Genomic DNA, 14,625 nt, shown 5'->3' with positions numbered 1-14,625 from the left:
ATATCCAAGTAGATGACCTCTGTGGCACTCCCTTTATGCATCATTGTAATTCGGCTTTATTTAAACTGTTTGGGTGCAACGTGTACAGTTGTGGAGACAGGGAAGATTCCACACTAATGAAGACCTGCTGTTTTGTAATGCTGCAGCATGTTCCAGCCTATTCCAGTGCCATGTGCATCACGTGGGATCTGGGCTGACAGCCAGTGCAAATGTTTCTTCAAGGACTTTAGGACATATTCTAATTATGTTTCGATTCTCCCACTCTCTTTTCATCTGAAGGATGTCATTCTGCTCATTTCAAAGTGTGGTGCAAAGCACTCCATCTGCCAGGATGAGAGGGCTCTGCTGGTGCATTTGTGTGAGAGGCAGTAGGATGGCTGGCTTTGTGAGCGACTCTTTAACCCCCAGCTGTGAGAAGTCCCAGGCCTTTGAACACTGTCAGAGCTTGGCCAGCATCCAGCAGTGTTTTCATCCAGTGCTGGAGGAGATGTAAAATTTCCTGGAAGAAAGAGCTTCATTTCTCTGAGCCTAGCAGGGGAGAAGGGGGAATGAGTTGTGGGAGGAAGCATCTGAAACTTTCCATAGTGAGAAAAAAGCAACAGTTTTGGGAGAAAAATTAAGAAAAAATGTATTTGGGGGAACTACACATGTGAACACGTATATTCTCTCTCAACCTGGTATTGAATGTATATGATGGAACTACAGGATCTTACCTAGAGGTCTTTTTAAGGGGAATTGGAATTGCAAAACAGCATGCAAGAGTAAAGGCCATTATGCAATACTGTGCACTGGAACATAATTCTGCGAGGTGAATACAGTGAGAACAGGTCTGTGTGCTGTATGGCACACAGACCATTTCTGTGGGTGAGTGGAATAGACTGAGGGATTTTGAAAAGGCACAGACTCAGCCTTAAGGAGATGTTCCTGATGTGGGGAGGAAGGAGAGACACGCCTTTCTGCCCTTAGTTTGCAAGTTACCCAAGGGCAAACCTGTATTCTTGTCTCTGCTATGGTCTGTACCCTCTGGCCAGATGATCAGTGCTAAACTGCATGGGTTCTTTCCTGGAGAGCCACATGCAATAACACCTTCTCAGCCAAATTAATTTCTCAAGGGTGATATTGTTACATCAGATTGTTGGCTAATTAATGATTCTTATTGCCTAGGCAAGTGCATTAATTAACTGGATACATAAGAAAGTCTGGGTCAAACTTCAGAAAGTCGGCCAGACTCTCTTAATCCCTTGTGGCTGCTGGGATCACCCTGCTGTCTGGTGTGACCTGAGTAATCAGTGTATTGAGACTGGCATGTCTCAGTCTCGATTCTCAGAGGTTCAGTAGTGCTCAGCGGCCATTTGACACTTTGTTGTGTGTGGCAAGTGTGTACACGAATAAGTTTTTGTGTGAATTCTAGAGCCAACGTTACTGATGGAGCTGAAGTGAGAGACGGGGTACCAGGGTTTAAAATTTCTAGCCTGCATGTCCCTAACAGAACACAAGCCACCTTCAAGTGGTACATGGCTCGGTAGCTGTGGTTGCTACTGATTGTGACAACCGTTGTGAATACCTTCAATAAAAGATGAGGTACAGGCTGTTGCAGTGTTTATTGTTGGATAGAGCTTCTGGAAAAAAAACTAGGAATTTTGGTTTGTTTCTTCCATCTTGCCAAAATATAAGATTAGGAGAGAGGAAGAGAAACTGAGGCCAATTCTTTTTGCCTGTACTTGACTTGTGTTGCTGTAAGCTTGCTTACCTCAGTAAGATGAAAGTCAGGCTGTGCTCTTGGGACTGGGTGCACAAGACTGGAGTAGGCATCTGGCTTGAAGAGGTTTCTTTGTACTTTAATGGGTACTGCAAGGGGTTCCCAAGAGAATTCTTCAGATGAAAGCTGTTTTTCTATGGATAGGCTGCACAGTCTCATTATTGCTCTGGCTTTTGCTGCACAGCACATATGTTACTGCAGGGTTGTCAGCCTCTCAGTCAGTTTCTACAGCGCAATAAAAATAAGTAGATTAACCAAGTAAAGAAGATTAGAGTCACTTTGGGGAAGGGAAGGAAAGGGAAGGGAGGAGGATGAGCAAGAGTGAGTATAAAAAGCGACCACAAGACTGTGATTGCCAGACTTCCTGGTGCATGTTGCACAGGGTGGCTTTCTTTGTCCCTTTTGGGTTTGGGTTGGGCATATTGAATAGAACTGATCCTGACACCATGTCCAAAGAGAAACTGGAGTCACTGGTCAAGAACATGGAGATCATGCTTTCTGAGGTAGAGCAGCTGAAGATCCACTGCACCAAGCAGACGGAGGAGGTGAACCAGGTGGTACAAGAACTGCGCCGAGAGAACAGAGAGCTGACAGAGAAGTATGAGCTCATCTGTCAGGACCTAAAGGAGGCCAAAGAGGCCATTGCCCAGCTGCAGGACACCAGGTTTGCCTTTGAGGCAAAGGAGCGGCAAGCACAGAAGCTCAACCGGCAATTGTGAAGCAGCAGGAAAGAGAAACAAGAGATTTCTTACCCTGATCTAAGAGTAAACAGAAACCTTCAACCGCTGCAACTGAAAATCCCTGGATCGGTAAAAGCAACCCTTTCCCTTCCTCTTCAGACTGAACCTGTGTGCTGGAAAAAATCATCTCTTTGTGGAGGCAAGATCTCAGGCGCAGCTGGAATTCTGCCCCAGAAGGCTCCTTTGTTAGTGACTAAAGACCTCATTATGCTGGAGGGAAATCTCCTTGTCGGAGATCTGAGCCATAGGCGTACAGATACGGCTGCCAGGATCTGGGCACCTTCTCATGCCCCGTACGGGTTGCACAGGGACAGAGCCTGGGAAAAGGACTGTCTCTGCCTTGAGCCATGGGAGAGAGCTGTGCCACGAGAGTCTGCTGAGATGGAGAGAAGGATCATCGTCTTGACAGCCCCTGTTGCTCTGTTTTGTTGCTAACTTTTCTGTGCTGTGCGGCGAGGCTGTAATGCTGTTCTTAGTACAGTGTCAGCTTCCTTGCTGCATGATGCTGGAAGATATCATCAAGAGCTTACGTTGTGCCTCAAGCTTCCAAGTACTTACTATCAACAGCATGTTGGTCCAGAGGATCTTTTAATGCTATTACAGTCAGTGTTGTTCTCTTCCAATTCCAAAGTGAAGTATAAGAACTGGAAAGGTTTCTGTCTCAATTTCCATTTCAATAGCGTTAAATCTTAATGACTCCATGTTTAGTATGCTAGAGATTAAACCACTGCTGAATATAACACTTTTTTGACCAAAGAGCTATATTTTGGCACTGGATTTACTTTTCTTTAGCAGAAGTAATGTGTATAAATGGACAGGGAATTACTAGGGATAAATGTATGTGGGGCATGGGGGTGAGAATTGCTTGTCAGAGGTTTTGCTTTCAGCTTTTTTCTCTTCTCCTGTCTCTCCTAAGCAGCATTTGGGGTAGTCAGTGCCAAGCCCAGCTAAGAGTCACTGTGGATTTTCGACTCCACAGTGAATAGTGTGAGATCTCTGGGGGGAGTGTGGAAAGAGTGCTGAGAGAAAAAGCCTGAATATTTCAACGGAGAATAGCTGGAATAGTTCCAGGGGGATCTTTCTTCATGTTCACTGTGATGTAGCCAGCTTCCTTCTTCCCTCCAAAGCTTTTCTGTATTGTTATCTCTGCTTGGCAAAGCTCTCCATGCCCAGTAAAGGCTGATGTTTGGGAGAAGCAGAGAAGCTGTTTCCATCCCTGAGGGCCTCAGGGTGTGTGTGGCACCAGGAGCCCAGGTGCACTGTGTGGGGGTGAAGGGGACTATCCACATTGAGAGCAGGGAGTCAGCTCAGAGGAAAGGAGAACCTGGCTGCTTTGGTTCCCCATAGAGGTTCAGGCAGGACAGAACAGTTCAGCAAGACCTTCTCTTAGGACTCAGTCCAGCCCTGGTGGCAATAACTGTAGCTTTGTCAGTGATTATAAAAATACTGAGATCAGGCCTAGAATTAATTAGCTGGTTCCTTGTCTGCCCCCCCCTCTGCCACATCAGTCTATGCCTGGTCCAAAGCCTTTGGAAATAAAAATCTTCCCATTAATTTGACTGAGCTCTGGGCAAGACCTTCTGAGCAAAGAGCTGATGTTTGTGTGGCAAACAAAGCACTGGAACAGCCATGGGGAACAGGTTTTTCTGTTTTTCTTTCATGTGATAACATGTTTTGTTAAATTTGTGTGACCTAGACTTTTACTTTTTGCTATTTTGGGTGGAGCAGATTGGAATATTTGGAAAACATTTGGGAGATTAGAGAGTGTCCTTTATGTTTTAAAATGTAATCTGAATACAAATGGCCAGCCTTGACCCTTTGCTCCTTGCTCACCAGTGACAGCTTGGGGAGCATGAGAAATCAACATTAATCACTATATTTGTTTGTATAAGAACTAAAAATGTTTTCTCTTGAAATCAGTTCTCTAGCTCAAATCTGCTTACCACCTGTGATTTCTTCTACTTTTTATATATCATTAAAATGTAAAACTAACAATAAAAGGAAAACAAACAGCTGAGGGGAGTGTCTGTTCTGGATAAGGCATTGCCTCTTTTAATGAATATATATGTTATTTTTTGAGTGAGTGTGTGTGTGTGTATGCTTCCTGAATATAATTATTCCCATTTAAATCCTGTGCATCAAGGAGTGGACTAATGGAGACCCTCCAGATCTATCTGTGTTCAGAGATTAATCTCTCTAAATGAGATTCTCTGTGTGGCTGCCAAGTTTGCCCTACGCAATATTTAAATCCATGATACCGAAAAAGAAAATGGGATTGTAGTGTTCTTACGATCAGTTCCTTAATAGTTAACAGGATTCAAAGTGTCTGGTTTTAAGGAAAGCTCTAAGAATGATCTCATGTAAATAACCTGAGATTTGGGGTGGGACATTGGAAAAACTGGATGTGCTATCTGATGCTAGAAAAAGTTAATGTAACACCCCTTCCGTTCCAACTGACTCAGTCGTGTCCTTGTTTTGACTACGTGGGTTAAACTCAGGAGTAGTTGGGTTGGTTTAAAAATGATGTACACTTCATTACATGTAGGTCCTCTGGTTTTTTATACACAAATCTTTGTGTATCCGAGTATAGTCTTAGCAATGGAATAGTGCCTTCACTTTGTATCCTACGGTGCCATGTATTGGACTGCCTTTCGCAACAGAGTTTGCATGGAATTGGTCACAGCACTTTGAAGTTGTTTTTGCTTTTTGAACACCAGCATTATCAATATATGCTGCTTTTCTTCTTTAAATGTCATAAGGATGAGGAGCTGAAACTTGATGTAGCGTTACCAGCTTGTTTAGAAAGTTGGCCTGAGTAAAAGTCCTACCTCATTTGAGTGAGAATCAAAATAAATATGAAGTGACAGGCTTGCTATTTCCCTCATCTTGGAAACAGATGAAGAGAGGTATCTATTGAATACAAGGAGTAAATTTATTTGAAGGCTCTTTTGGAGAGCACAGCACAGGAATCGGCTCGTCACTAAGAAGAGACTAAGAGAAGAGGACCCTGCTAGACCAAGTGCTTGTGAGTTGGTCCATTCCTGGAGCAGATTATAGCAAAATACTAATGATTGCATTGGTTTCCACTGTTCTGGGCTGCATTATATGGAAGTGTCCAAGAAGAGAGACTGGATAGGAACGAAGCTAATATCTCTTTGCTGTCTTGCATTGCCGACTTCAGTGGCTGCATGCTGGCAAACCACAATAAAATTGCCTCTGCTAGTAGCAGTATCTATGCAAAAGTTGTACAGGGTCAACTCCTCTGCAACAGTCCTCAGTGGTTGAAGGAGTTCATAGGTGGACAGGTCTCTGGAGCAGATATGAACCAGTGCAAGAGTTACTGCAAGAGGATAACAGGCTTTGATGCAGTTAGGTTGTACAGCAGAGTTCATCAGTCTGTAATACACTTTCCACCTTTCCTCTAAGGACTTTGTAACATCTGGACATGAAATTGAGCTGCTTTTCCTGAAGGGTTGACAAGGATACATTCTATATACTGAGAGGCTGTGATTCCAAGGGCTAAACCCTGGGCCTACCCTGCAATGGTGAGAGTGTGGGAAGAATGAAGTTATTGGTGCACTACACAAGTTTGAAAAAAGTTCAGTTCAGGTTGAATCAAATTTTACTTTACTGTCATTTCTTTAAAAAATAATAAGAAAAAAACAGTATATCAAAAGATTAATTCTTTGCAGAGTAAGCCAAAGCTATTTTCAGACCCTTGTGCAGCTGATGGAATGAGTGACATGCTGAAATGTCCCCAGTAGCAGTGGACTTGGTTTGACATCCCAGAGACCCTTATTTCTTCACTTCCTCATTCAGCCATCAACACACTTACCTGGGATGTCAGATTACTGTTCAGTATTATCCTATGCTCAGAAATATTTGAGCATATCCCCTGAATAAAATGCCTCCGGTAGTAGGCTAAAGTATGTAAATGGCTGTACATTTCCCTTGATTAGGCCACTGCACTTGTCTAAAAAACTGGATATTATTCTGAAAATGAAGCAAGGCAAACATCCTATTTTTAAGCATGTGACCCAACCATAATCAAAACAGCCCAGATCCTTGCTCTTTGGCTAAATGACGAAGTGAGTGATCAAGAACACCAGTTTGTAATGTGACTCTGTGCCGTTGTTTCCTGGTCACAGAAGTCTCCTTGGAGGTCCAGATTTTGAAACCAAACTGAATGCAGATTCTTCCCTGAGTAAATGCTCAAGCTACAGAGACCAGCTCTTCTTCTGGAGGCTTTGTGAGTGTTATCTTAATTTCTTGGTTGCTGCTTAGGGAGAGGTAGGAAAGTTAGGAGTTAAATTCCTCCCTAGGAAGAAGGAGGAGTGTTTTGGTTTTTTATTTCTCAGTAATTAATGCCCCTGCAGTCAAATCTGTTTTGCCTATGACAGTAACTGGTGAGTAATCTTCCTGTCTTTATCATGTTTGGCAAGTTTTCCCACCCATTTTTCTTCCTCTGTTGAGGATGAGGGGTGATAGAGCATCTTGGTGGGCATCTGACATCTAGTTTAGGTCACCTCTCTACAATGCTGTAAGTATTAGACAGCCATAACTAGTTAGACTGGAGCTGCATCCAGTAAAGCATGCAAATCTTTAGACAGTCTTTGGAAACAGCCTCTGGCAGTAAGGAATCCTGGTGGTTTGTTCCCAAGAAAAGTACTTCTGGAGTATAACAAAAGAGAAAGCAGAAGCCTTACTACTGACCTCTGACCATCTAACTGTTGAAATCCCAGTGCCACAGCTCCTGTAGAGGTTGCTTCTTGCCCAAAGCTCTTCACTGATGCAGTTAGAAGGGATATCGTGTTCCGTATCAATTCGGTATGCATTCACCTCAACTGTTCCTCCTTAGTCACATCTGTGACACCCAGATGCCATTGCCTCCAGGCTAACCACTGGATAGAACTAGTAGCAAGAGGCGAATTCCTCTGGTCCTGACTGTATTGACTCCATAGTGACCCATCAATGTCTTATGAAGAGATGAGAAGGGTCTTGAATCAGTGGGTTATCTTGCTTTCACTAAATGGGAAGTGTTGAAAACAATTTCAACGCAGCAATCTTGTCCTTTCTCACAGAGAAAAGGTACATGCGCCAAACTTTCTGTGGAACACAGGGCAAAGGTTAACTTCATATTTGCCTTGTCTTTTTCCTGGTAAGGACTGGCCTCGAGTCCAAATCCTGTACTAACAGGTTCTGATTTTGTCACATCTCTGCTGCAACCAGGAAGTATGAGCATATTTTTCTTTTCTTTTTTTTAATAAAAGGAGTTTAATCAATGTTTCATGTTGCTTATTTGTGGTAAAAGTCTGGTCACTTCTGTTTTTCATTTCAGCATCTGAGGAGCTTATCTATTAAGTCTCTATGGGGTTAAAAATTACTCCAGATGTGTTTACACAATAACTTCTTCAATGCAGCAGGCAAAGCTGTTTTTTGGATGTATGCTGTCTAGATTCCAACACGGGCAGTCATATTTTCCCCATCTCTGAATTCCCTTGTAGTTTAAACTATCAACAAGAACACAAGAACTACAGGAACATTCCTAAATTTTGTATTTCATTGAAGGTCCTGCTGCCATAAGAGACATTTTAATAATTGCGCATTTATAACCTCATCTGAAGTTGTGGGGATTTTTGTCTTCTAGATTTTGAACCTTTGGGATGATTTCAAGCCTTTTCTTGCCAATGGTACTGGCTAAAAGCTTTAAACTGATCTGAAAGTTTGGTTTATTCATAGAAGGCCAGGAGGTCAGGTTGTGGTTTGATCAAATATCATGAAGCTTAGGATATAAAGTGACAGCTGGCAGGATGACATTAGCCAATGGCCAGTTGAGAGTACAGGTGGCTAAAAAAAAGGATGTGTTGATGTAACTTCTTTCTGGTGGAAAAGGAGGAGCCACAGCTTGGCCCAAGGCCCAGATTTATTTTTCTTAAAAGAAAATTTGAATCTAAAGGGGCAGGACAATAATTTCTATATTCTTAATTAAGGCATTTCCAATGTCCAATCATTGTCTCTCCTGACAAGGATTACATAAGTAGCCACGTATCTGCACCACCACTAGATGTTCTTCTGGGGTGCACTGTGTCTTTCAATCTTTTGGAATTCCCTTGCTGCTATGTGGAGGTGTTGATGTTTTGTGTTGAGTTTCCTGTTAGGGCTTATCCTTGTTTATTGTGGCAGATTTAGCTTTGAGAGGAAAGTACAGGATTGCTTTTGCTTGTGGAAAAGATGTGACTTTTATTTGAACTCTGTCCCCTGTGGGATGTGTAACAGCAGGATTTGTACCTTTTGCAGCTAGCTTCCAGACAGGGATTGAACAGCAGGGATGAAAGAGCTGTAGCCCTGGAATAAAATTGCTTCTGTGTCACCTGATACGTTTATGAGGCTGTTAGAAACTTTCTTTTCCATTTGGAACTGTGCGCATCTAGGCTTGTCAACAGTCGCCAAGGATATTGTCTCTTTTTATCATCTAAAGCAGTAGGGTGGCCAAGAAGACAGTACTGATGTCAGTTCTGGAAATTTCATTGCACATTAATATCTTCCTTGGAAGACACAACGTGTGGAGTTACCTGAAGGTAAAAGCTTCATCTTTCCTTTTGAAAGCAAGGTTCTGTTTCTCATGGTTACAAATGAACTACTGATGAAAAAAACCTCTAAAACTGGAAGGCAAATATGAAAGATCAACCCAAACTTAAGACTTTAAAGCTATTCTCATAATCTTGGAGACCTCAGTCAAAATATTAAATAGGGTTGAAATGCTGGTAGCTATTGCAATTGCTGGACCGGAATCTATTTTTCTAGATCTGTGGTCTCTGTATTTCATTATTTATTTGGTTTGTACTAAGCAGAGGACAAAATCAAGGGGGGGGGGGGGAACAACAGAATTATCTCTTGCAAAATAAAACAACAGCAACACCTAAGTTGTTATGCAATGATTTCTCCAGTACCCTCATGGTTAATAACACAAGTTTTATCTTGTAATGCATCCAACTAGATTCCTTTTCATTTACCAGTTTTTATCTTCTTAAATTGTTCCTTCACGGGAGTTTTCAGAGAGTTTCTGAATTGCATGGCATTTGTTAGAGGAAAAAATAGAGAAACCTGTGCTGCTATCATCTTTGTTTAAATTCCGATCCATATCTAAAGTGCTGTTATTTTCAGACCTTAGGAATCTGCTTGACTTTGCCTACACACAAATCTAGCTGTGAATTGTATTTAAGTTCAAACTTTCTTTTGTCAAAAGCATATCTGTGAACTGTGATTCAGGCCATAATTTTAAAGTAAATATGAAGTTAATTTTTTTTTTGCAGAGTTAGGAACTTACTGAAAAAGAATACCAAATGGATCCATGGATAGCTGTCTCTCTTTTGATATGCTGCCTACAGCTAAAATGAAACTAGTTTATAAAGTGCTCCGCCCCTTGAACAACTTTAGGCACAGTTTAGAGATCATTTGCGTGCTCACACACAGACTACAGAAGCTAGAAACAATTCCAAAGCAGGCGTGCCTGTGTGCATGCTTACGGCTCTGGCCTTCCAAAGCAAAAGTGAAAACTCTTGTGAAGAAACTGAGAGGCTGAATGGGTTAAATGAAATACAACTCTCCTTTTCCTGTGCAGTAAGGATTAGTAACCAAACAGAAGCTGAAGAGAAGAGTACTGAAGTGCCACTGTTTGAACAAGAACTATAGGAAACTGGTTTTTGAAGCTTGGCTGCAGAGTGGTGCACGTATCTCCAATTTTTGTGCTCACCTTTCACAGGCACATGCAGAAGGTAAGAGTTGACTCTGTGTTCTGGGCTCTTTCCTGATCCCTCTACCTGGATATCTGTTCTCTATTAGTCTTTTCAGTGCTGTTTGTGCTCTTTAAACTATTTTTTATTTCCCACCATTTTTTTTCCTTTCAGTTAAAAGTGTACAGGGGAGAGACCAGAGTCCTTATGACTGCAAAATTTTATTTCCCAGAAGGGAGGGAAGAAGATACTCTATGTATTTGGTGAACATGAATCCCTTTCACACACAGTTAATTACACTGAGACTTAATATAATCAAACCTGCTGTTCCTGATGTTGTGGCTGGGTGGGGCAGGGAGGTGGAAGGGGAAGGTACCCGTTTGATAGGATGCTGGACGAGCCCACTGGCATCAGACATACACATGCTCTGTTAAAAAGGATGCAGAATGCAAGACAAATGTAGCAGGGGTATTGACTGGAGAAATGTAATTTTTGCACGTAGGAATAAAAGCCTGCCTAAGGTTCTAAGACTCTTGTACCCCCTCACTATTGCCCCTGGAATCTCAGCTGCTTCTGTTCATGCGCCAGCAGGTGCTGAGGGGAGGGAGTGTCTCCGGATCAGTCTGGTGTTGCTTTCAGCCACGTGAGACAGGATCTGTGTGGGAGGCCCAGCCAAACAATGCTGTCAGAGCCAACAGACCTGTTTGTGAAAGGGAGATTTTCCGGACTAGATCTTCCATCCCTGAGAAAGTCTGATGTGTGAGGCCTGTCCTGGTATGGATGTGGTAATGGGCTGGTAGCAATGTGGAATGGCAGTAGATTTACCTGGTGTGCTGATGTTCCTTGTGGGTGGTCAGAGGAGCAGTTAATTTAAAACGGAGTTTCAAAGCTTTGATGAAGGTAGTGTTGGCTTTGAATGAAGTCCTTAGGACTAGGAATAACCACTGTAAGTTCAGGAGCTTAGTGAGATGGTATGTTTCTTTAGGTCTGTCTGTAGAGACCTTAAAGAGGGTTTGTAAACACCTTTGCTTATTAATTTAGAAAGTGGCTTCACAACATTTGTTTGGTTTATCCCTTCTGCATCGTACTTATGGGGCCCTTCCAAAGCTTCTCTGTAACCTGGCTTGCAGCTTATATGTTTTTACCCTGGCTTCTTAGAGGTGTACCACACTCTTTAATCCTAGTCTCTATAGATAGAGCAGCCATGAAAAGCCATTCTTTCTGAGGTGCAGTGTGGGGATGAGCCAATGTGCTATACAGCCACGTGTGTATTGGACAACCTCATTCTGGACTTCCAGGACAAATTCTCTGCTGTTACAGGGAGCGAAGGGAGGTGTTTGTGGTGGGGAACAAGGGCACATAAGATTACACGTCTTTGTTATGGCACTAACTTAAACTAATACTTGTTTGTGACAGTGAATGAAATTATTAATAAAATGAAAAAAATTAAAAAGAACCAATTTGCTATCTCTGAAAGTTTTTCTCTTTCTTTTCTGTTCAGAGTGAGATAATTGAGACTTTTTTTTCTGGCCTATTTTTAGGTTCTCGTATACTGTGAAGTGTCCTGACACCTCACAGTGTTTTTAAAAATATTTCACTCCATGAATGTAAGTGCTTGATAGCATTGCAGAAGTGCTGGGGTTGGGATAGTTTCTTTGTAGCATTTGCATATTCCAAATCTGTTTACTAGTAAATAGTCCACTCTGAATGTAGCATTTGATACAAGATGTTCGATTAATGATTTTAGGTGATTTTCAAGCAAAGATGTAGAGCTTTGTTTGCTGGTCTCTCTATGTATATACGTTAAAAAGAATATTAAGTATTAAACAAAATTGTCTCGATGTTAAGGGAAAGTAGCAACCACTATGATACAGAGAACTCAGAGAATGGGTGATCTTAAACATTACTGTTCAGTACATGTAGTAACTTCTGATGCAGGTAATTTAGCTTTGGCTTTGGGATGGGCTTTCTTTCAGATCCAGCTACTTACCAGCTTGGTAAAAGAGAATGCTGGTAGATCTCACCTGATCTAATTGCTTCAGGGATTAATTGCCTCTGAAATTAGGCACCAAAATTCACTTGGAGTCTGTGGTAATGGCTGTGCCCTGACTTGCTAAAAGAGTTTAGGAAGCAGGAAAGGAGTTACGTTGCTGTAACTGGTTTTCTTGGTAGTACTTGAGTTTGAGTTAAAGGAACAAATTTTTATTCTATTTGTTCTGTTAAAATAGGAAACTTGGAGGAAAAAACCCTCTGATCTTGGTTGTGGGCCCCTTCTGAATGTAATGTAAAGAAGACAAAATACTGTTCTGTGCCTCAGAACAGGTAGGGCTTAGGCACCAGAAGACTTTCTCTTTGTTCAGGGAGGACTTTAACTGTTAATAAAACATTAAGCATTTTATTAGTTCATGTATGTACCTAATGACTAATAATACACAGAAAAAAAATAGCTCTTTTATAAGAGAATGGGAGCTGCTGTTTTGTATGAGAACAGCACCTAGAATACACAGGATGCAATTATAGTAGTCCTCACAGTTAGTGGTATAGGTTCATCATTAGCTGAATGAAAGGGGAAGTGTTTTCCCAGTGACATATTGGTGCTCAGTAAACTCCGGAGGAAATAGATTGCTTTGCTCTTAGGTCTGTGGGAAGGATTATACAAAAGTGGTGTAAATCTCTCAGTGCACCTAGCACAGCTGCTGAGCCTAGACAGTGAGAGAGGATTGCTCAGATTCAATACAGTCATTTGCACTTATGCCCAAATATGATGGACTTGTCAAAAGAACTTATTTCTCTCAAAATTATACTCTGCTGGATACAGTTTCTGTCTCATCTTTTAGCACTCTTGGATCTGAACTGTGATTTGTTGTGGTCCAATCCTGTCTTGGAGAATGAATAATAATGGTTGCTACATGTTTGAGAAGAGACTTTTACATTAAAGTATTTGAGTGGGTTTCTACTCATATGCATAGTCTATGATCAAATCACTTGTTTAGGCTTCCTCACACAGGAAAGCTCACCTTCTTGGCATGCAGACATGATGTATAGAAAACAAGTGCCATCCACAGATTGTTTGTTTCTCTGCTTAGCCCTTAGAGCAGTAATTGGATTCTGGTTTCTGTGGGAGAAACCAGCTTCAGAGCAAAGAACCAATTTATTTTTAGATCAGACTGTTGTCATTTTGCTGTGATCACACCACTGAGCATGTGCTTCCTTTGAGAGCTCTCCAGGCAGTGCAGTGTGATCGCACCCTCCTAGGATCATTTTTTATGAAGTTAATTTTTAGTGACAGATGAAAGATGCTAGAGCCAGTGTTCTTGGAGACAGCAGCCCTAATTCCACTAGCACACATTCTGCCTCCTAAGTTTGTTAGTCTAAAGTTCTGGTTTAGGTTGCGGGGTTTTTTTCGTTTCTGTTTCTTTTAGTTCATCTCATGTTAGTCATCTCTCCCTTGCACAGTAATGTAAGCAAACCCACAGACTTCTCTGGGGAAATTCCTGCTTCATGCCACTGAAGCTATGTCTGCATCACAGTAACAGTAAGAGTGATTCCTTAGGGAAGAGATGTACCTGTACAAGTGTTGTGTGTTTGACATGTTTACGTACACACACACACACACACACACACACACACACACATATATATAAAACTGAGTTAACTTTAAAAAAGTAACTTAGGTTCCAGAAATGTAGAGGCAGCAGCAATTAAAACCCACATGAGGTTCAGGGTAAATACTCTCGTATTTTCCTGTCTATTATTAGTCCCCAGGCAAATTTATTTAAATTATTATACAGGTGTTCCCTATGTATATATACTACAAGCATACTGTTGAATGTAGCACTAATATCCTCTCAGTGAACAGATGTAGATCTTGCAAAGAGAGGTAGAAAAAATTTGCACTGTTTTAAAATCTCATCTTGAGGTAACACTTGTTTTTTAACCCATTGCATAGCACAGAAGTAGCCTTATTTATATTAGGATAGAATGAAGTTAAATAAAATTTGAAGCAATTTTCTAGCATTAAAATCCTTTTTTTTCCTAAAGAGTACTTCAAAATTTGAACTGTAAGGGATTAGTCTCAGCTGGCTAACATGCTTACCCAGGTGTTAGAGAGTCAAGTCCCTCCCACTGTAAGTGAAGAGCAGATTTGATACCTACCTGATGAAACTAAATAGGCACAAGTCTGTGGGGCCTGAGCAGATGCATCCCAGGCTGATGTGGTTGCCAAGCCACTCTCCATGATACTTGAAAAGTCATGGCAGTTAGGCAAACTCCCCAGTTATTTGAAAAAGGGAAACATTGCTCCTATTTCTAAAAAGAGGATGCAGGAAGACCCAGAAAACTGAAGGCTTGTGAGCCACCCCTCTGTGCCTCGGAAGATCATGGAAGCAATGTT

At 41.6% G+C, this 14,625-nt stretch overlaps 1 protein-coding gene across 5 annotated transcripts in view; it reads left to right on the top strand.

Moving 5' to 3' along the window:
* PAPLN (papilin, proteoglycan like sulfated glycoprotein) overlaps positions 1 to 14,625 on the top strand; it is a 75,028-nt gene that overhangs the window by 1,667 nt on the left and 58,736 nt on the right. For 2 of the 5 annotated variants that reach the window (XM_064658179.1, XM_064658178.1), the window contains exon 1: positions 9,802 to 10,274. In XM_064658179.1, the coding sequence (XP_064514249.1) occupies positions 10,266 to 10,274 (9 nt within the window). In that variant the 5' untranslated portion in view covers positions 9,802 to 10,265. Of the gene's footprint in view, positions 1 to 6,519; positions 6,749 to 9,801; positions 10,275 to 14,625 lie in introns of those variants that run through there. The other 3 variants (XM_064658175.1, XM_064658177.1, XM_064658180.1) reach the window with 3 other exon arrangements.

This window comes from Pseudopipra pipra, chromosome 6 (genome assembly GCF_036250125.1).
Source record: "Pseudopipra pipra isolate bDixPip1 chromosome 6, bDixPip1.hap1, whole genome shotgun sequence".
In the NCBI taxonomy this organism is placed as follows: domain Eukaryota; kingdom Metazoa; phylum Chordata; class Aves; order Passeriformes; family Pipridae; genus Pseudopipra; species Pseudopipra pipra.
Note: the sequence above shows the minus strand (reverse complement) of the source record. Positions and strands in the feature narration are given on the sequence as shown.